A 22,745-nucleotide genomic window follows, 5' to 3' on the forward strand; every position below is an offset into this window, starting at 1 on the left:
GCACAATTCTTAGGTAGAGTGTGATAGGTTTGTAGCTTGAACCTATTCGCTGGAACGTTGAAGACAATATAATTACACAGCAAGCAAGACACGAAGTAGGCAAAGTTCTTCATGTTTCTCGTGCACGGGAGAGAACCGGACAAACGCCGTTCCTTCGCTTGACCCCAGTTGCTCTCGTCCGCTCCCCCGTAACACTGCTCTTTTATTGAGGTTACATGAATATGCATAGGTTCATTAACATATGACGTCTACATACACACAAAGAGTACCTTGCCTGTGTGTGTGTGTGTGTGTGTGGGGGGGGGGGGGGGGGGGTCAGAGTGTGACCCCATAAATGACTTCCCTAAACCTGCTGGTCTGGAAGTCCAGCACACTGAAAAAAATGCAATAGGGTGGTTGTTGAATTTGCATAGAATTACTTCATATATCCAGCACGACTAATTTAAATTTCACATCTAAACATATTTTTGTCTTTTAATTTTCACATATTCTTTAAGAATATTCATTCTTTTAGAACAAATCATGTTGAAAAGAAACAAGTTAGTCGTGTTTTATCCTCAAGCTCCGCCCCCTGGAAAGGAAAAATCGGCTGCACTGTCCGCCATTTTTGTCTCTCGCTTTGGAAAATCTACTACCATCTGGAGTTTTACACTTGAAGGTAAATAAGATTTTAAAGCTAACACACCAGTGAGAAAGAGTGTAGACCCTTTATATATGTGGACTTTTACTGGGGTGTTGTTATTTTACAGGTATGTGGGCTGTTTATCGAAAACCATGAAAGGCTAATGTTAGGCTCCAGTTAGCTAATGGTAACCGAAATTATGCTATAAGCAAATTAGTAATTAACATATATAATGTGAGTTAATATTGTTTGTATATTCTTTCAGTCTAAATTATCAGACTATTACAAACTTGCATCGGTGTCTGTAGTAAGTGGTGGTACCTGCAGTGTCTTAACCATTAAACAAGCTAATGTAGGGCCGGGATATGACTAGTTTGTTGAAACATGTCTGCTGCCAATGTGACTGCTCACACACGGTAACATTACCAGCACATAGCCACAGCCGCTATAAACATGCTGAAAGGTCAATCTAGCTTCTGTAGTCAGCAGCTGGAAGACTCAACACAGACCCAAGATTCAGTGTAACGGTTATCTAAATGTTGTGTGTCCTGTTTGTAAGCCCAGAAAAAGAAATTAAATAAAATGACGACCTTGAGCTTCAAGCTAATGTAAGCGTAATGCTATAGCATAAAGCGACTAATGCAATGATGAGGTTGTTAAATTAGTAAAAATACAGTAAATATATCCAACATGAATCATTTATATTTTTGGTCTAAACATAATTAAGTCTCACGCCTTTCACTTGTTTTAGAAGGATGTTCAGTCTTTTAAAACCAGTCATATCAAAATAGCAGAAAATAGTTATGTTTTCTGTTGAAACTCCACCCCCCCAGGGTGTGTTCTGCGAGGGAAAATTCACTGTGGCGGTCCGCCATTTTTTGTCTTCGCTTAGTTTACGTTTGGTGCTGAGCTTTACTTTGTCGAGGTAAACTGAAAACTACATGTTTGAGAGGAAACGAAGAGAACATCCATTAGATGGGGAAGTTTTTCTCATGAATTGCTGTTGAGCAACATAATGGAAAAAACAAGTCATTCCTTAAGTTAACTAACGATAATGCTAGCTTAAGCTGCGGGACAATATTATGTGCATTAGCTTTTTTTCAGTGTGTGCCCAGTCACATTCGCTTGTTTTTTCTCAGTGAATACAGACTAACAAACTTGTGTCCATTTAGTTAACTGGTTGTACCTAAAATGTTTTAGTTAAATAAGCTAGTTTGCCATGGGGTGGGCTCTGTGTGTGTGTGTTCGGGGGGTGTCTTCACTAAAGTCGGTTTATTTAGGGCATGACACCTATGCAGTACTCATTAGGAGAGGAAGTGCATGACGTGGGGCTTTATTTCATGTTCTGGGGCAGTGAATGTAATGTACTGATAACATGTTAAAGACACACAAAAACCCAACAAATTATTTTAACTGATTTATAGAGAGACTGAGAGGAGGGCTTAAAGAGATAAAAATAATGACGATAGAAATATGTTAAATTTATTTTTTCTGTATCGATATATGGTGCTTATCCCTGCTGAAGGGCAGATTGGTGTTGCTTCAGAACAATTCTCTAGCGCTGTTACGTAGAGGTGTTACAGTTAAGGTTTTAATAACATTATTTTATTTACTAGTGAAGATTTGCATATGTTATCTCACATTCTGTAAGGTAAATTTTCTGGAAAGGTCAAATTAACTAATTTAACTAAGTATTAATGAAAGACCTTGATGTGTATATGACAATAATAGATGTAGTTTCTGGGTCATTTGGCAGAACTGCAAAATGGCCAGAAGGAGGCAACTGCTGTGGTTGCAAACAGGCTTTGGGTGGTATGGAAGTAAGGGCAACTATGGAACTGCTCAGCAACATGGGACCCATAGCTAATAAATAGTAATATGACAAAAAATAACAACTTTGTGTGGATGTAACCTTGTGAGATTTGAGATTTTGACAGCATTTTTATGTGACAACTTCTCTTTTTAGATAAATGCAGAGTTTAAGCGCATTACCACCATGCCACTGCAGTCCAGATTACTCTCGCAGATAGATGTGCTATCTGACAAACTAATAAAGGTCTTCAAAAGGCGAGGAGGACAAATAGGAAGAAGACTTCAGAACATTCTGGAGCCCACGGCCCAGGTAAGAAAAAAATTAATTTGTGTATACACTTTAGGGAAAATAATAATTTTAACAAAATGCTGCTTGTCACTCTATGCCAGGAGTATGTTGAAAATCACCTGGAATTTTCACAATTTACCATGGGTGCGTTTTTTTTTTTCTTCTTTTACCTGCATTAGAACTATGTGTGGAGTTCATAGTTGAACACCTCTCTATGCTCTGACAGTATTCTGCTTCTTTGCATGGAGATTTCACTTCAGAAATGCATTACCTTTTTGAGCATTCTGAGGACTCAAATCACATGCTGTAATGAATCCATTTTTGTTCACCTAATGTGTTAATGTTAACATTTTTTGGAATAGTGACACAGATTAAAATAAGATTTGGTATAATGTTCTTTGACCAGTGTTCTGTTTAATTAAATTTTGGAATTCTGCATTTTCTAGGCCACAGATGAAGCCATTATCCAACGATCTAATAAGGAAACAACCATGGGAATTTACATCATAAAGTCAAGAGATGCCAATGGCAGCCCCGAGGACATCGGGATAGTCCTTGAAGGCCAGAGAGTCTGGCAGGATTTGGATAACTATACCCTAGCAGCTGCAATGCTGTTTGGACTAATGTACACTTTGAACCTCACCTACCCACTGGAAAAGTATACCTTCGAGGTATTATAGAAACTGGTTATGGAGCTCAAAAGGAACAGCCTTTCAAAGAAGGCCCAGGTTTTCAGGACCAGACTGTACGATTGAACAGTTTTCCAGTTATGATGTGGGAACAACATGTTTACCTCTTCGAATATGTACCATCCTTTCTTTTAAGCCAGCACTGGTAAAGTTGCAGTACATAGTGAAACTTTGCCAGCACTGGTAAAGTTGCAGTACATAGTGAAACTTATTTTTCTGGCACTTTTCAACTTGGGGCCTTTATTACTGCAGTTTTCACTTTTCAAGCCATGGCTCTTTTAAAAAAAATTCAAACTTTGAATGTCCATTTTTCTCAATGGAAATGGTGCCTTGCACCAATTTCACCAGTTTGCAATTTTTTTCCCAAGGTGCACCACTACAAACAGATTGCATCGTCTAGTATTAGTGATTGTGATGTTTAGTGATAGAAGCAAGCCAATACTAATCACTTTAGGTCTCTTGGTTTTGTGCCTGTGGGTTATAATGTTATTTTAAGTCTCTTCTTTGTGTCATTTTAATAATTACACCCCTGTTGCCATATTACCTTATGGCTCTTACATTTAAAAAACTATTTTTTACATAAGCGCGATGTCATAAGGCCCCACAATGTTGAATTCAGCTTACAGAAGATAACTTTGAGGAATGTTGTGGAATGTTTTTCAAGAGATGCATTGTACAAATATGACTCATGCATATTTTGGAAGCCTGAATTGAAAGTCCATTGTTACAACTGTGTAGTATTTTCAAAAATACAGGTCATTGTTCAAAAATGTTTTGCTTATTTCTTTGATTGAAGATAAAGTGTACAGTACATACAGTAAGATCAGCCTTAATTTAGTTTTATTTATTGAACACTCAATTATATATTAGATTATATATTATATATTAGAAATTTGTTATAAAATAAAATAAGCTTACCATAAAATAATCTTGTCAATATAACACATAGTAGTCCAATACAATTAACACAAAAAGTTCATGTCTGATAAACAAGTGGTTTCTATAAATATTTGACCGGAATGAAAAACATAACAACAACATAACAAAGTCATGTTCATGTTACCAGAAAAATGTGTGCAGATATAACATAAAAAACTAAGGTTAACCAAACATAACTTAATTTCGTGCAACCGATTACAATAATTTTTTTACGTTTATCCCACTGATTATTTTTTTCAGTGCAGTTCATCTAAACAAAAGGCACTTAGCCTAAAATAGATATAGATACGTTTATCCTACCATAAAACAATAAGACAAGGTACGACCTCTAAGCATATATGGTTAAATATTTCTAAGCATAAATGACAATCAACAATACAAAACCTAAAAGAGTGTTTGGACAAATTCATCCTTGGATATCGTAGAGAAGATAAAGCGCATTTCCAGTGTTCTGCAGCCAAGATTAAAACTGCACTGTTTCTCCTGAAAACAAGGTTTAACTAATGAGCTCAATTCTTTTTCCAGTACTGTGGCACGGACCTTCTCAGGGATGCAGTTTGTGGTCCCCTTGAAGTTAGAATGTACTGTCTCGTCCCCCAGTTTATCAACTCAACTTTCAAATAAAATTGCAGAGGCGTGTTAACCAGGACAGTAGTATTTGAATCCCAGAAATCCTAGGGGCCACCAGAGAATTGTTAAGCTACCTTGGTAACCTCAGCCACAGTGATGGACCATGATAAGGTGGCAGTTCATGGAGTGGATCACTGGCTATAAGAAAAAGAAGACCATACATTAAATGCAATACCATAGTCCTGCAAACAAGCACTAATATTGTTCAGGGGAAATTAAAATGATGTCTAACATTTATCAGTAATCTTATAGCTTTGATAATAAAATATAGATACACAAAGTATATATATAGATTAATATATACTTTGCAATGTTTAAACATATGGTGAACTCCGCATGTTTTAAATGTGTTTCCTTTCAGTTTCTGAGAGCAAGAATAGGCTTCGAACAGACAAAAAGCACACATGGAAAACCTTTAAATGAGGGGAAAAAAAGACAATTGCAGACTTTCCTATAACAGAGTGGTTATGTAAGTTAAAACCAAGAAAATTGATTCATCTTTTTTGTCAAAAGATATATAAAAACAGTGCTTAGATTGCATCGCATTGTAGGTTTAATTTTCCTGCACTACATTGTGCAGCTTTGTCTTTTTTTCCTCTGTGTGAGGACTTGCAAATTGTCTGAACACTCAGATGCTCAGCAACAAATTGCTGAAATGGAGATCTTCTTCCTGTCAAAATCAATCTTTTACACCAAATCCCTCAGAATAAAATTAACATAATGACTATGTTAGTGAAGACCATGGGTTTATCAGACTCATGTCACAGTCACAAAGTATCTAGGTTTAACTGATTGGTTGCTAAGGGTGTCTTGATGTAGTTTTCTCAGTCTGAGAAAAGTGAAGAAATGTTGCAAGCTGACAAACCTGGATTAGATACATTTCCTGCGCATATCTGACTCCTGACAATGCCAAATCAAGTATCAAGTATCAGATCATATCATGATACTAAAGGTTTACTCTGACTAACCTTTTAGGCTCTCTGTCCGTCATTTTGAAAAAACAAAAACAAAACAAATGAGTTAAAATCAGGTAACTTGTTTAATATTATAATCTTAAAATAATAATAATAATGTGTAATTAATGTGTAACTAATTCTTGGGACTTACTAGTCCAGGCCACTAAATTCCAACTCAGTGATTTACCACGCACAGATCTAGAGCAGAGTTGCTGATAATGGGTTTGACTGAAGGAAGAAGGCGTGATCAGTGCGCCTTCAGTTTTGAATAAGTCCCAACAGTATTACTAGCAAAGCACCCCCACACTATCACACCTCCTCCTCCATGCTTCACGGTGGGAACCATTCATGTAGAGACCGTCCGTTCACCTTTTCTGTGTCACACAAAGTTACAGCGGGTGGAACCAAAGCTCTCAAATTTAGACTCATCAGACTAAAGCACAGATTTCCAATGGTCTAATGTCCATTCCTTGTGTTTCTTTGTTCAAACAAATCTCCCCTCTTGTTGCTTTTCCTTGGTAATGGTTTCTTAGCAGCTGTTTGACCATAAAGGCCTGATTTGCACAGTCTCCTCTGAACAGTTGATGTAGAGATGTGTCTGCTACTGGAACTCTGTGTGGCATTTATCTGGCCTAGAGCTCAGATAAATGAGGTGCTGTTAACTTGTGATTTCTGGGGTTGGTGACTCAGATGAGTTTATCCTCAGCAGCAGAGGTGACTCTTGGTCTTCCTTTCCTGGAGCGGTCCTCATGTTTCAAGGTAACGCTTGATAGTTTTAGGGACTGCACTTGGGGACACATTCAAAGTTTTTGCAATTTTCCAGACCGACTGACCTTCATTTCTAAAATTAATGATGGATTGTTGTTTCTCTTTACTTTGCTGATTGCTTCTTGCCATAACATGAATCCTAACAGTTGTCAAATAGGGCTGTCAACTGTGTACCTGTCACAAAACGGCCAGAGGCCGAGCACCAAAATTCAAACCCACGTGCAGAAAACCCAAGGCGGAGGCAGAGTAAAGGGTTTAACAAAGGTTTATTAACTAACACCAAAAAATGACGTGGATTGGATTTAAGGCTTGATACATGGGGCATGAGGGTCTTGGCCAGGGGAGTGGGATAAGCAGGGGACAGGTCCAAGAAAGCAATGGCAGCTGGCTGGTGATTAGATACGTACTGGAAGAGAGGAGAGCAGTGTTAGAGCGGTAGCCAATGAAGGGTTCTGGAGAGGGTGGAAGCTATGAAAATCTTCGTCTTACTGTGCAGGTGGGAGATGGAAGCGTTGAGGGAGAGGTGGTGCGGTCCAGGTGGGTTTGGTGGTGTGTGGCAGCTGTCCTGAGCGGTGAAGGTCCCAAGGTGGTGCAAGGGCAGGAGGGCAGGCAGGTGAGGCAAAGAGATGATTCCGAAAGCAGGCGGGTTAACCAGATTTCCAAGACGAGTGGTTCAGTGTGATGGAGTTTTCCTGGAGTAAATAGGGTAGTTGACGAACTGGCGAGGACGCAGTGTCAGCAAGCAGCTTAAATCTCCAACCTGATTGCCTCAATCAGCTTCAGGTAAGAGAGGCTGTAGGCCCTTACCTGAGGCAAGCTCCCGGGGAGCTCACTTGTCTTTGCCTTGGTGGCACCAGGCATTTTAGCCAACCTGCTATTCCATTTTAAGATAAAACCTCTTCTCACTAACACTCTGGTATTCATCTTTATGTTTTTTTTATGTTGCGGCTTTGAGCCGGGTCGTAACAAAGTTCATTGAGAGAAGGCCAAGGATTTGCAGCGCTACTTCCTATTTGAGGAATCTAAAATATAAGACCTATTTAGAGTCATTTATCATTTTTTTCCTTTCTACATAATTCAATTGCTTCATATATCTGATGTCTTCATTATGTATCTACAATGTAGAAAGTAGTACAAATAAAGAAAAACCATTAAATGACAAGGTGTGTCCAAGGTGTGTTCATTAACTACACTATTTAAAGTGATTGAAGAGCAGACCTTTTTTTGACAATTTACTGACAAGCAATGTCATGGCCCAGTGAGGCCTTTTCTCTCCTTAATCCATGATAAATCAACAGATGAATGATCCTGAGTTGATTAAAAGTATTTAACTTGTAGCTAGTAGCTTTTCATTGAAATATGAAATGCAAAGCTATATCAGTGCATTTGAAGGGGGCCATCACCAGGCTGAAAAACCAAAACAAACCTAGAGACAGAAAAAACCGTTTAGGATTGAACATTCTTTAAACAAGGAAAGCATTAGTCAGCTTAGAAATGCCAAAAGACCCGAAGACTTATGAAGATAATTTCAGTGGATGATGCAAAATCTTTCCTTGGTTGAGAAAAATACCTTAATAATATCTATTTAAATCAAGGACACTCTTTAGGAGCTAGATACCCATAGTTTAATTCAGTCAAGAGTCACAATGCATAGAAATGCAGGGCATTCATAACAAGAGCCAAACCCCCATTTACACTCAGAAACAGGAAGGTTTGTTTTAGATTTTTGTTTTGGTGTTTATGTAAGACACCTAACAAACCTGCACGTGCACAGTTCTGGTGAAGAAAATCAATAGATTAAAACCAAAATTTATTTCACTGGAATGATGAGGCATGAAGACAAAACTATGGAGAAGGAAAGAAACTGCTCATGATCCGAAGCATACCATGTCATCTGTCAAAGGGGTTGGAGGCATTATCTGGTCATGAATGGCTGCCAGTGGATCTGGGTCACTAGTGTTTACTGCTGATGTGACTGCTGATAGAAGTAACAGGATGAATTTTGAAGTACACAGGCAAAATTGCAGAAACTGATCAGACAGTCCCTCACAGTGCAAATGGATAATGACCCAAAGCATTACTGCAAAAGCAATCTAAGAGTTTCTCAAAGTAGAGAAAAGGGATATTCTTCAATGGGCAAGTCACTCACCTGATCTCAGCCCAATAGAGCATGCTTTTCAATTACCGAAGACAAAATGGAAGGCAGAAAAACTCACAAACCAGCAGCAACTGAAGGTGGCTGCAGTAAAGGTCTAGCAGAGCATCAAAGGAGGAAATACAGCATTTGGTTCTGTCCATGGGCTGGTTTTAAACTTAATGCAGTCATTGAGTGGAAAAATGTTCATCCAAATATTAAAAACAATCCTCATATTTAAAATGATGTTAGCATGTCCATATAATAATATATTAAAACTCTCTGGGTTAGAGCTGGGGCAGCACAGTGGCACGGTGGTTAGAGTGATTGCCTCATAGCAAGCAGCTCCAATTTACCATCTGACTGGGACCTTTCTTTGTGGAGCTTTTCTGTGTCGGTTCTCTCTGGGTACTCTGGCTCCCTCCCACACTCCAATGACATACAATTAATGGGGTTGGGTGATATGTGATATTAAATTGCCAATAGGTGTGAGTATTAATGTTGGCTGGGATAGGCCCCCTGGTACCCTGGATTGAGCAAAAAAGGATAAATGGATGGATTAAAGCTAAAACTCTGCTTTTCAGTCCTATGTTGACTTTTATTTCAGATTCAGTCTAGAGAGTGAACTTGGAGAGTCCTCAGCTATTGAAACAGCAATTTGCCCTGGGTTCCTCTCACCACAGTGGTATGGATAGCAATATCAAGATTACCTGGTCCTGCCACCAGAACTCAGAGCTCTGGAGCCTGCTGGGTTATGGTGCGCATCCCAGGATCATCCAGGGATTTGAAGAAAAATAAAATCTTACAACCATATCAAGCTTGCTGTCTGTCATGGGAAAATAAAACGCAGTGGCAGGTGGTCGTGATACTCAACATCCTGGATCTTCATGAGTTCCCTTCACTGGCCTTTTGATCCCAACCACCCAAGACACTTATTCCAGCTGCACATTCCTGGGGCTGACAATCTGCTCCCCACTGTCGGCTCTGCACCTGATGCTGTAGTGCTTTTGTGCAATCCAAGTGAAGAGAAAAGCTGTATAGGTGCCATAAACCATTGGCTGGTACAGAACACACTGTCTACATTTCTGGTCCAGCCTCAGGGGAGCATCTAGACTTGGGGAGGTAGCTATCAATGACTCAGCAGGATACTGCTGTTGGCCGGCAGGCTGCTGCCAATGCCACTTTTTTACAACCTCACAATAAACTTGTGAGCACAAATATTATTGCAGACTCCATAATAAAAAAATGCTTGAGTTAAAAGGCCTTGCACTCTCTGCTATCCTGGTGCCAAAGAATTTGACATTGCAGTGTCCCAGATATAATAAACTCCAACTGAGAAGTATACATGAATACGATTCATGTTGACACAAATGACAATATGCAACAGTCCTGAATACAGTCAATACATTAAAAATATAGTACATATTTCTCGACCACTTCCCACTTCTGCCAAGTTGTGGATTGGAGCAATTCAATAGGCCGCTTATCTGAGCTCCCAGCTCTCCTCTACTCATGTGTCTTAAAACAATATCAATTATTTGAACATCTTCTGGGGATGGGGAAAACTTTTTGGTAGAAAGGGTCTCCACCCATTTTATCTTCCAGTTTATTAAATTAAACAATCCTTTCAGATACATGAGGTAGACCATCCTATACTGTTTATGATTTTAAATGACCAATCTATTAAAAAAACACAGTGTGGTGTAATTGAGACACGGCGGGTCCAGAGGTTGTTATTCAGAGCCATCTTTATTGCACAACACATAACATTCCACACAACTTACAACACTCCCCAATCCCTGCTTCCCCGTGTTTTAACACGGCGGGTGTGATTGCGGATGCCGTGCTGGTGCATGACCCCGCAGACTACGCCCCACCACACACAGGTTACAGTGTTTCTCTTTGGAGTTGCAACAAACAAAGACATTTTCAACATACCTACGAAATCTCTTATACATATTCTATGATATTTGCAAAACAAAAATCTAGAGCATGTAGCTCGACATCCTGAAGATGAACTACTTTATAACTTGTCACTAAAGACTCTATTTTAAAGAAAATCATACACTTTAAAGACTCCATTAAAAGTGGCCTCTTACGATTAGGTATTTGTATTTGCCAGACCTACTATTACAAACTGCTGTTTGTTTATTTACTATTTTCTGAGCTGACAATTCATCTCTTGCTTTATTGGGATAACTTCAGTCATAGTTTTGTAATATATTGAATTTATTTCTTTGAAAATTGATGTTTGATGTCTAATAATAACAACCCATAAATATTAAACAGTGACTTCAAGTCTTTTTCTGTCTCTTGAGAGCCCCTGTAAAGATTGACTGAAATAACTCCATAATTCGTTGATCAAGAAGTGGATTCAATTAAGGTCGGCTTACACTGACATCAAATAATCTTAAAGAATTTCTACTCAACTGCAATTGTAGCTTATTTTTCATTTGAGTTGTCTTAGCTTTAATGAGCCCACCATATCAAGCTCAAAATATTTTAGCTTATCAAACAGGCCAGAGAAATATTGTGCATTTGGGTCTTTTTTGGGTCTTTTTTTTATGTATTAAAAATGTGAAAAAGAGGAAATAACACTTAGAAACACTGAGCACTAGAAACACCACTGATGTCAATTCCACCTCTGATGTTTTAAGTACATACACCTTTGTGTCTTTTAAATACATACCCATCATCTGGCTTTTTCCCGACTTTTCCTAGGTTTAGCTTATTCATCAGTTTACAAATGTTTTTAGACCACCAAGGGCATATTTTTAAAAACTAAAACTAATGATTCTCTTAAATTGAACCTTGAATAGTTATTTTGTCAAGTTTGACCTATAATAATACAAAAAAGGTGAAAATGGATAAATTAACCTCTCCAAGAAATGGCACATTTGCCATTGCAGATACTGTTGCAGGATAGAGTAAATGCTACCCCCCTGGAGGAGGTTGTGGAATGTTTAATGACTAGATCTTTTTACATAATATTTCTTATTTTAGTGAAAACTACACTCTAAAAATGACACTCTAAACGACTGTATTCTGCTCTATTTTACTAATTCCTTTTAAACAAGTAAATTAGGAGAATCTACATATGGGTATTTTTAGCATGTCTGTAACTGTTCTGTACAGTGTTTTCTCTACTCAGATAACTTAAAGGTTTCTACCACTGATGGGCTGCTTCCTCCCAGTTATTTGGCAGTCTTAGTCCTGTTGTAAGCTAATGTTACTATTCTTTATTAAACTTTATTAATTGTTGCTAGTTAATTTAGCTGAGCTAATAATAATAATAATAATAATAATAAATTTTATTTATGAGCGCCTTTCAAGTCACCCAAGGACACTTTACAATAGGATAAAACACTTAGTAAAACAATGGCAGAATAAGAACAATAAAATAAAAGCACAAGATAAAATGAACAAACAGTGGATTCACAGTGAATATGCAGATTTGAACAGATGAGTTTTGAGTTGGGATTTAAACTGGGGGAGAGAACCAATATTTCTTATTTCTGGGGGCAGAGAGTTCCACAGCCTGGGAGCAGAGCAGCTGAAAGCTCTGCTTCCCATGGTGGTGAGGCGGAAGGAAGGTACAGTAAGCTGGATAGAAGAAGAAGAACGAAGTGAACGGGCAGAACAGGTGGTTGTTAACAGGTCAGAAAGGTAAGAAGGAGCGAGGTTATGAATGGCCTTGAAGGTGAGCAGAAGAAGTTTGAAAATTATCCGGAATTTCACAGGGAGCCAGTGAAGTTCCTGAAGAACAGGGGTGATGTGCTGGTAGGAGGGGGTTCTGGTGATAATGCGAGCAGCAGAGTTCTGAACCAGTTGAAGCTTATGGAGGGATTTTTGGGGGAGACCATGCAAAAGAGAATTGCAGTAGTCAATACGGGACGTAACAAGACTATGTACAAGAATGGACGTAGACTGGGTGGAAAGAGAAGGAAGCAATCTGTTAATGTTACGTAGATGGAAGTAGGCAGAACGGGTGAGATTATTGATGTGAGATTTATAGGAAAGTGAACTGTCTAGGATGACACCAAGGCTCTTAACCTGAGGAGAAGGGAAAACTGTGGCGTTATCAATGGTGAGTGAGAAATGGTTTGCCTTCAAAAAATGATACCAGCATTATACCCAGGTTTCATTTTATTCTGCATGCATAGAATATAACATAAGATTCAAAGAAAATCCCCTATTTAGGAAATATAACTTCTGTTACAGCAGCTGGAAGGCTACTACTACAACTACTAGTATTGATGATAATAATAACAACAACAGCAATAATAATAATTTTAAAATGTTAACATTAATGAATCTTGGTAGCCGACAAGCCACCCAGCACATATTGCACCCGACCCTTACAGCGCCACCTACGGGTGGTGGGCTTTGCCGGGCCACCAGACGCTCACCCTCGAGCACCCTCCCGAGGCCTGGCTCCAGGGCGGGGCCCCGGCAACCCTGGCAGGGATCCCAAAGTGGAGGAGTTTCTCAAGTATCTCGGGGTCTTGTTCACGAATGGCGGGAGAAGGGAGTGGGACATCAACAGATGGATTGGTGATGTGGCTGTAGTGATGTGGACATTATACCTGTCCGTCATGGTGAAGAGAGAGCTGAGTGTAAAAGCAAAGCTCTTGATTTACTAGTCGATCTACTTCCTTACCCTCACCTATGAGTTGTGGGTAGTGACCGAAAGAACAAGATCGTGGATACAAGCGGTGGGAATGAGCTTTCTCTGAAGGGCGGCTGGCCTCTGCCTTAGAGATAAGGTGAGACATTCAACCATCCTGGAGGGGCTCAGAGTAGAGCGGCTGCTCCTCCACATCGAAAGGAGCCAGTTGAGGTGGTTCAGGCATCTGGTAGGGATGCCTCCTGGCTGTCACCTAAGCGAGGTGTTCTGGGCATTTCCCACACCGAGGAGGCCCCAGGGTAGGCCCAGGACATGCTGGAGAGATTATATCTCTTGGTTGGCCTGGGAACGCCTTGGTGTTCCCCCGGATAAGATGGAGGCGGTGAGCAGGGAGAGGGAAGTCTGGGCTTCTCTTCAGCTGCTGCTTTCCCGGGTCTGGATAAGCGGAAGAAGATGGATGGATGGATGGATGGATGGATGGATGGATGGATGGACGGATGGATGGATGGATGGACGGATGGATAACAGTCAAGTGTATCTAGTTTGTAGCTAATCACAGAACAACCCTTCTTAATCAGTTTATTCAGTATGCTGGTGTCACCACCTCCAATGATCCTCCTCCAGCAGACCACAAAAAAGTACATCACACTCACTACAACTGAGTCATAGAAAATCTCCAACGTTTAGATGCACAAAGCTGAGTAAATCTCAGCTGCAGGAAATAGAGCCCATTCATTCCATTTTTGTATACAGCCTCTGTGCTTGTCCCTCAGTTCAGCCTGTTTCAGTGTGGATACTTGTTCACATTAAGAAGCAGCAGATTTTTTCAAGCATCTGTACTGACATACAGTTGCATGGTAGCTGTCATCTTATATACATGTAATACTGATTCAAGGAAATTATTGAGTAATAACAGCAACTTAGAGTAGCTACACTCTAAAATAGAAAAGGACCATCAAACTTTAAATATTAAGTGAACTTGATTAAATGCATTTTTGAATTATCCCAGCTTTTGATTGTTACATGTTTTGACTGCAACTTCAGTTTTCTTGTTCAATTACAATATTCTTCGAGGTTAACAATACAATTCTCCCTTGAAAGGCATGAATTGTTATCTTAAAACCACAGATGTTCTTTCTGACTAGCAGTAAAAGCTTTACTATGCCAGTTTTAACCTTAGGATCTTTTACATAGGTAGCATATTCACTATCCCTTAGTGTTTGAAGAAAAGCATTTTAAGTAGCAGTTATGAATTCAGAAGAGGTTCATATACTGTTGGTAATTCTAATACTGAAACATTTCCAATTTCCTTCCATCTTTCTAAAATATGACACCTAAATGGAGTAGCGGAATTAAGAAACTTAATTTTCTGTGAGGAAAATAACCTTTTGCTGTAGCGTTCTTCTGTGTCAAAAATCCTCATTATACAGACAGACAAAAATATATAAATATATTAGGGCAAGTGAAGTTTGTTGGACTGATAAATTTTTACTTGCTGCCAATGCCAAATATTCATTTTTGAAACTTTATTGTGATAAAAACATTAAAACCCAAAAATATACAGATTTTTTTTTTTTATCTAAGATATATGTCATACTTTCACTACCATAATAGAGAGTGAATTGCTAAAACTATCTGGGCAATTTAAATAACAATATGTTTAACATGCTGTCATAAAAGCTAACAGCTAAAAATTTCTAGTTACAAATATCTGCTTTTTTTATTTTTCCCCTTATACTTGAGATATCCTTTAAAAAGAAATGTGTTGACCTTATTAATGTCATAGATGAAATTATATTGACAATTTTCAAATTGTTTTTCTTTGTATTATTAGTCTGATTACTTCACTGCCCCATTGAAGTTATGGCTCATTTTCTTTTTAGCAGAATTATGTTTGTGTTGAATGTGTTCTTTTTATTTGCTGTTTGATTTAAGTTGTGTTTGTATTTCTTTCATGTGTTTTAGAAAATTAAAGCTCTTCCTTAAGTTTTGAATAAATAAATGAAGATGGTAATATGCAGGTGACTGAACTGGAGAAGTGGTTAAACATGGATGGATAGATATCCAGTAATATGGAGTATAATAATTTTTATAACCTTCTTATCTCTGTGTTTTAGTTCAGTGTTGTACCCTTTCACCATCCACTCTATGTGGATAATTCATAAAGTCCAATGAATTATCTACATTATGTTCCCTCCACCTACAATTCGTCTGCACTGTGTTGTTTTACATAGAGCATGTTGTATTACAAGCAAATTGCTAAAACCCATGAAGGCCAAGGAGAATGGAGAAGCATGTTCTTGTGCTCTGAAAAAATGATTAACACTGAAGTATTTTACTGAGAGGTCAGGACTTATTAGGGATTAAAAAAATAGAAACGCATCTTTTAAATGATTTAATGAAATGATAAGAGGTCTGCATGAATAGTGCTGGGATGATGACCTCCCTGGCTAAACTTCTAATATAAAGCTTTGTTGGCCACAGAGCAGATACATTAAAAAAGACGTGGTACGTGCACATGCAGCAAACAGCTCAAGATTAACAGATGTTGATTAGAAAGACTTCACAGGATAAATCCCTTTCAATGCACTGTGACCAGCAGAAAAATATGTAATCACAAGAGCAAGCATTTACCAAGTGACATTCTATCATACTGTAGGCGCTCATATCTCGCCCCCGTGTTTACACGTCAGATTAGCCCATTATAAATTCAAAGCTTGTTTTGTTTTATTCCAACTATTTTTCAAGTTTAGTAAAAGATAAAAGAAGTTGGTATGTTTTGACAAAAAAGATGATCACCCCTGACTTTAACAAGGCCAAGAGTTTAACCTCATAGTATGTAAAGCCAAGTTAAACTGTGATTTCAGTGAAGTTTCAAAAACGCAGCCTAGCCCAGCTGTCACAGGGCAGGTGAGGTACAGACTGGACAGGTCGCTGGTCTCACTATGCTCAAAAAGACAATGAAAAACACACAGCTCAGGAAAAAAATACTGTTCGTATGGATGAGGCTGTACAGAGACTTGAATGGAACCTTTAGGATATGACCATCCTGAATCTGTAATTTGTCCCCTAACACTTCTGGCAAGGTTGCTTCCATGTGGTCAGGTGTGCAGGGGCTTGACCGGTCGATGTTGAGCTTCCTTGCACACTAAGGAGTCTGGCATTCGGGTCAGTGGTAATGGCTGCAGCCAGATGGTACCTATCCACTTGGGACGAAGGACACAGACATGCTGGTCACAGTTTAACTTTGGAGGTTGCATATTCTAGCATTATTTAATGGCTGATTACATGCATCATTTATCGCAATTATGTCTTGATATAAGTTTGATGCAAAACACAGCAGAGGCTTGCTGCATATTCAAACTTTGCCCTCTCTTGTCTAATCAACCCCAAAGAGGGCAGCGAGGGAAAGATGGCAGAAAAACACACAGATGCAAATAAAAAAGCAACAATAAGAGTTTGATTATAGAATAATTTGGTTCTCAAAGCAGCAAGGACAAGTGCATGCTGAAGAGGGATTTAAAGAAAAAGATCTCTATGAAAGTCAATGATGCATCTCACACAAATCAATTTTTCTTTTTAATTGAAGGATTGCTCTTTTGCTAAAAAAAAAAAAAGGTTTATCTACATTAAAACTAAACTACTACAGAATTACATAGTCCATAAGTAGTGAACATAAATGAGCCTCAAATCTTTTTAACAATAATAAGTATAATTCTCTAATCCAATGTACAAATTTCACCTAAAAGATGTTTTTAATGTGTGATTTTATTGTTTTTATGGAGTTCCCGGAAAAGTTTTGATAGAATTGCAGAAAATCTGAGTAATCCTGAGTTTTGAATACAGTCTCTTAAGCTGTAAACGCTGTAAGTATTAATTCCATGCTGTGATGTTTTTGGCTCATCAAAAGCACATTTTATGTATTTCAAATATGTGGCCAGAAGCAGCCATCAACGAGGCTGTGGGCTCTGGCACTGTGTAGTTGCTAGAGCACCTCCTTTATTTTTTTGCACTCTTCTTATGCAATGGAAATAAAGAAGATATTCAAAATATGTTGAAATGATATTCTGAAATGAGTCTGCAGCATTTTCTAAACACTTCATCCTGGGATATCACTTGGCTCTCCTGTGTAGTGTGCTGTGTGCACATTTGATAAAGTGCTTTCCCAATTTCTCATGCCTGTTAAAAAGCAGGTGCAAAGCAACAGTGATTTAAAAGCTGTCGAAAACAAAACTGAAGTCTCAGTGATTGCAGGGAAAGAGCATGCACAGCACTCATGGTGTATTAGAAAGCCTCAGTGAATTACTTCAAAACAAAACAAATAATACAACTTCTAATGAAGAAACAAGGTGATAATTGGTTGAAATACCTGAGTGTTTAAAGCAAACAAAAAGGGATATTTAGTGAACTGCGAGTAAACTATATTGATTGCTTTCGTTTACACGTGTGCTTTAGGCTGTGAAATTTCTGGGGATTTTATTTGGTTGGAAAGCACAAAAACACATATTCTGCCATTGCTTACCAGGTCTGACATCAGACTCAGTACTTCAGTTTTAAATGTGGTTTATAACTACAGCTATAATGTACTACACCTATGCGTGTGATGATACCGGATGTTTTTAAATGGATTCAGCTGTATTTTTCATTTTTCTTCCAAAGTGCACTGATGACTCAAAAGCTAAAGGTTCGAAACTTTTGTCAGTGATTGTGTTTTTTAACTTGTGATTAACATGCAGAACCTGTCACTGATGGTTAAATTAGGCTAGCATTTGAATTGAATGTTAATTTGCATGCAGATTTTAACACAACATAACAGTTCAAGCTGCACAACACCTTTGTGCTGTAAGGTAAAAGCAGGTAGGCATTTAGTTTTTGAGAGTACCAGCTTAACAACACTTTGACCTTTGACCTCTTGGCCTGAAATTTCTGAACAGAACCTTTTGTTCGTGGTAACTTATTGCATATACTCTTGATGTTGTGTTCACCGAAGTATGATAATGCATAGTTAACAATGAACATTCTCATTTTTCTTCTTCAGTATATAGTGGCGAATATTAAACTTAGCAGATGTCAAACTTTGAGAATACCAGATTTGGATTTGCAAGCACCAAGGGAATGATGTGTTTGAGGGGTGCATTCACATTTTTGATTGGATTATGTAAAATAAAAATTGAATTCTAAATCCATTTGACTGAGACTAGGCGAAGGCTGTCCAGGGACGGAGACATCATTATGAATATTAATTGTTAATAATTATCCTTTTCCTCAGGGTAACTCGTTTTTCAGGACAGTGGAAGTTGATTTAGAGGGAAAAAAGAATGATGGAGGTGGAGAGACGGCGGAAGAGCAAGAAAAATAAGCAGGGATGGGTGTGTTGGGGTGGGGTGGAGTGAGGGGTAAATCTGCATCAGTATTTTAACTGACACCAACAGATTTTCTTTAAGTTGTCAAGAAAACTCTCTGTTGTATACATTTCTTAGTGACTTAAGGCATTAATATGAAATCCAGATTAGCGTCAGACCATCTGCTTTTCAATATTTGTATCCGCTCAGGGGATTTCATTTAACACCAACAGTGCAAAGAGAAGTTTCACATTTTGCAAGTGGTGCTGTCTATATTGAAACTCAATTTCTTCGCTCGGTTCATTTCAGTTTTTCAGGCTTGATATTCTCAAACTTTTTTCAATTTGAGACTGTTGTCTTAGTACACAACCCCACCTCACTTGCTTTCAAAGATTGAGTTGATAAATATATACAGTATATACAGGGCCAGGATTTCTTTGTTTTTTTTGTTTTCTTACATTTTACTTTCCGTGTTTGACATCAGCAAACATGCTTTAAATATTAGATATCTTGAGTTATCTTGCATTGGGGGGGGGGGGATAAAAAACCTACCTTGCCCATGTGATAAAGGAAACACCTCCTAAACCTGGAAAGTACTTGTGTGTCAAACAGGACAAAAGAGAGACTTTAATAATACAAAGTGATTTATAAACACACAGAGGGCGAGACATTTTTGAGATATTTTAGCCTACTTCACTTTGTCAGAAAGGTTCTATTTAGCAGATTTCTGATTGAACAAATGCAAAAACTAAGAAATTAGAAAAAGGGCCATTGCTTTTTCAATGCACTGTACATGCAAAAAAAAACAACCCAATTTAAATAATCAAACTTTAACACAATCAAGTTGTTTTATAAGCACTCACATAAACAAACAATATACATAAAACATATACAAAGTTCTACAGAATTTAGATATGAATGAAGGGTGGAATGTGGTACATGGAAATAAAGATGGCAAGGTGACAGTTTTAAGAGTTAAGCGTTATTGAAGGGTAGCTAAAGCCACAAAATGAACACAGTTAAACCGTGTTTGCCACAGGATGAATTTAATATCTTGTAAAGGAGCATTTTAACCTTTAACAGATGCTTAATTATGCATAAAAGCTGTATAATGGGAAACACAATCATAAACTGTCAGCAAGGAGACTCCCCCTTACCTAAACAAAGTCTCCTTTGTCTACCTACCTTATATGTTGCTAAACACCAAAATATATTAGCTGTGAAACATTTTGTCTGTCATGGTGTGTGGTCAAGAAAGAGGTCAGGCAGTCCTTATGGTAATTTACACTTTAGCCCTCCCACACTTAATGAAATGAAAATAACCTATACATACATTAATGATCAAAGGCATGAAAGACACAGGTTCTCAGAGACTTTCCAAATTTGTTTGCTGCTATCAACAAAACATCTTACAGATAGATTACATCATCTGTAAAGATTTACTCTTATCTGAAATAATCAGAGAACTAATGCAGTCCAAAGTGTTTTGAAAGCTTGGCCCAGTGACAAGTATGACTCCTAAAATAAATAGAAATAATAGAGAAACAGAGAAATAATAGAAAATAGATTTAAACTCCGGTATGTGTCCCATCTACTTCAAAAATAGCCAAAGCTTCACTTTTTCATTGCTTATTAGAAAATCAAGCTATGATTTAAAGACACTGAACTTCTCTCTATTGGTCTAAAAAAGTACATGAAGAAATGCAGATTCTGAACAAATCATTTACAGGTGAAACCAACACAAGAAATCTTCAGTGTGCACACTGAGTAGTCCAAGTGTGAGCTGGACAGCCTCAAACATCCATATCCATATAAGACCTGCCTGAAATAGGCCACTAGTAATTTCACCATATTCCCCACTGCCTTTTGACAAGCCCTTTTCAACGCCTTCCGGGGACTCCCTCCAGTGCCAAGAGATTTCAGTCACCACCACAGGGGATGGTTGCTTTTCCCAGTAGCAAATTATTAGACCATAACCTCCATCATGGTATGTGAAGTGGCTGAAGGGAAAGGAAGAAAATATTTCTGATAGTCATAGAAACTTTGAGACCAGCTCCAAATTCTCCCCTGTGTCAGTCCTATTCTCTCTCAGTAATTTGTTTGTTTTTCTTTGTGTGTTTTTGTGAGCTAATTCTGTGATTAATCCAGAGTGGCATGAGAGCCGGAGACTCATCCCACTCTGGGATATGAATTATTCATATTATTATCAACTTACTAATTTCATGATATCTGGCGCTTGTCTTTCATACAAACTGCAGAGAAAATTTTGCTCTGCCTCCCAAAAGGTTTACAAACAGCAAGACGAGCCTGGAGCAAGTTATAGGTGAGGACAAACAGAGGCTTAAGTGCTGCATTCGCTTACAAAACTCTCCCCAGATATTATGAAAAAGGGTATTTAATAAGAGTAGACAAAGCTCAAAGTATCATCTAGTTAGAGACCGTGGGTTTTTGCAGTAACTGGAAATACAATTAAATAAAGCAGCATCGCAATCCTCTAAATATGTCATGTATTTAATTGGCCACTTTGGTTTCATGCAGTCCCCAAACAAGAAAATAATGTGGGAAAGCACAAGCAGTAAAGAAACTCGCCTGCTGCTAGTGTGTCATTTTACCATGAAATACAACTTTCAAGCCAGAGTTTTGTCAACTTACATAAAAGGATTTGTACTTCATTTTCTAAATCTATGTCAAAGAGTAGGACACACCAAAAAAAAGGACCTTGAGAATATTATGCATTGCAATAATTAGACCATGTTTTATCATGTGGCTGATCCTCCACCTCCCATGCATCTCACCTCCAGTGTTTCTGTTTTGACCTTGAACTAAAAACTGTCTGTATAAGAGAAGCTTTCCCCAGAAATTGGGTTTTGAATCAATAGTTTTAAACTTTCAACCTCTTCACCTAATTATCTCTTTTTGCTCAAGTCTTTCTCTAGCTTAGCAAACTCTGTATCTTGGCACTTTGTTAGTACACAGTTGTTGGTTGCTGATAAAATAGTTGTTTGTGAGTTAATGAGCCCATGATTCTTTTTTTCAGTTTTTTTAAACTTGTCAGTTGTTATGAGATTGATTATTTACACACCAGTGCTGAATAGTTATTAAAAAAAGTAGACTCCAAATGCCTTGATTCATAAAATCAGTTTTAAAGTGAAAAGGGACTATAGTGTAGGCACTGAAAAGGTTAGACATTACTTGAAAGAATAATGTTGTCCTTCAAAGTTTTGTTAAGGGATCATCCATTTGCAGCAATCAAAATCAATTTGTTGAGGTAATCTGGAGAAATGTCACCCCGTGCTTACCTCCCACAAGTGGGACTGGTTTGATAGACACTTCCAATGTAGCATTTGGTCAAACTGTTCCCTTAATAGCTCAATAGGGTTACGATCCAATGACTGACTCAATTACAGGCAGAAAAAGAGTGGACTTTTTTGCCATCTTAATATTTTCTCTTTTTCTTTTCCAGTCTTTTTTTTTTTTTAATTCTGCCTAGAAGGCCAACATCTCTTCTCTGTTGACAGGTATTTTTTGGGTGCCATTTAATCAAACTGCCAGTGAAGCATCTCTGTCTCACACTCAGAAATGAAGCACTATTCCTCTTAAACCAGGGATGGGCAATTAATTTTCCCACGGGGTCACATGAGAAAACAAACCTTTTGTTAAACTAGCGAAAGTTTATGCAATGATACTCAAATTACTGGAATTTGTTCTTCTTTTAATAAGAATTCCCAACAACTGACAATTTTGTGGTATAGTATTGATAAGCAAACGGACCTTTCTACCAAAAACAAGACAATTTCTATGTGACCTAAGTGACTTTTGAGTGATAGTGTATGTGTTTTACAAATTAACAAGTATTAAATAATGCAGTGGCTTTGAATACATCGCCTACATACACTTAAAGACTACTTAGAAATGTTGTAATCTGTCATGTAACTAG

The 22,745-nt window shown here is 38.0% G+C and overlaps 1 protein-coding gene across 2 annotated transcripts; it reads left to right on the top strand.

Annotated features, from left to right (window-relative positions):
* The first annotated feature begins 544 nt into the window (after positions 1–544).
* On the top strand, positions 545–4,230 carry LOC146393904 (uncharacterized). 2 transcript variants are annotated; one of them, XM_084943743.1, is made up of 3 exons: positions 545–658; positions 2,589–2,744; positions 3,170–4,229. In XM_084943743.1, the coding sequence occupies exons 2-3, from the start codon at positions 2,619–2,621 to the stop codon at positions 3,401–3,403; spliced, it is 360 nt and encodes a 119-aa protein (XP_084799869.1). In that variant the 5' UTR covers positions 545–658; positions 2,589–2,618; the 3' UTR covers positions 3,404–4,229. The 2 variants fall into 2 exon arrangements, with proteins under 2 accessions (XP_084799869.1, XP_084792480.1); XM_084936354.1 differs by lacking the exon at positions 545–658 and adding an exon at positions 665–1,547 and having other exon boundaries at positions 3,170–4,230.
* Positions 4,231–22,745: the final 18,515 nt, after the last annotated feature.

The sequence above is a fragment of the Perissodus microlepis genome, chromosome 1 (genome assembly GCF_051167445.1).
Source record: "Perissodus microlepis isolate ML-2025 ecotype Zambia chromosome 1, ASM5116744v1, whole genome shotgun sequence".
In the NCBI taxonomy this organism is placed as follows: Eukaryota; Metazoa; Chordata; class Actinopteri; order Cichliformes; family Cichlidae; genus Perissodus; species Perissodus microlepis.

Bases quoted from the DNA above. Each gene is read 5' to 3' on its own strand.
- LOC146393904 (XM_084943743.1), top strand. From the start codon at position 2,619: ATGCCACTGCAGTCCAGATTACTCTCGCAGATAGATGTGCTATCTGAC. The intron at 2,745-3,169 runs GTAAGAAAAAAA...TGCATTTTCTAG, and splicing joins TTCTGGAGCCCACGGCCCAG to GCCACAGATGAAGCCATTAT.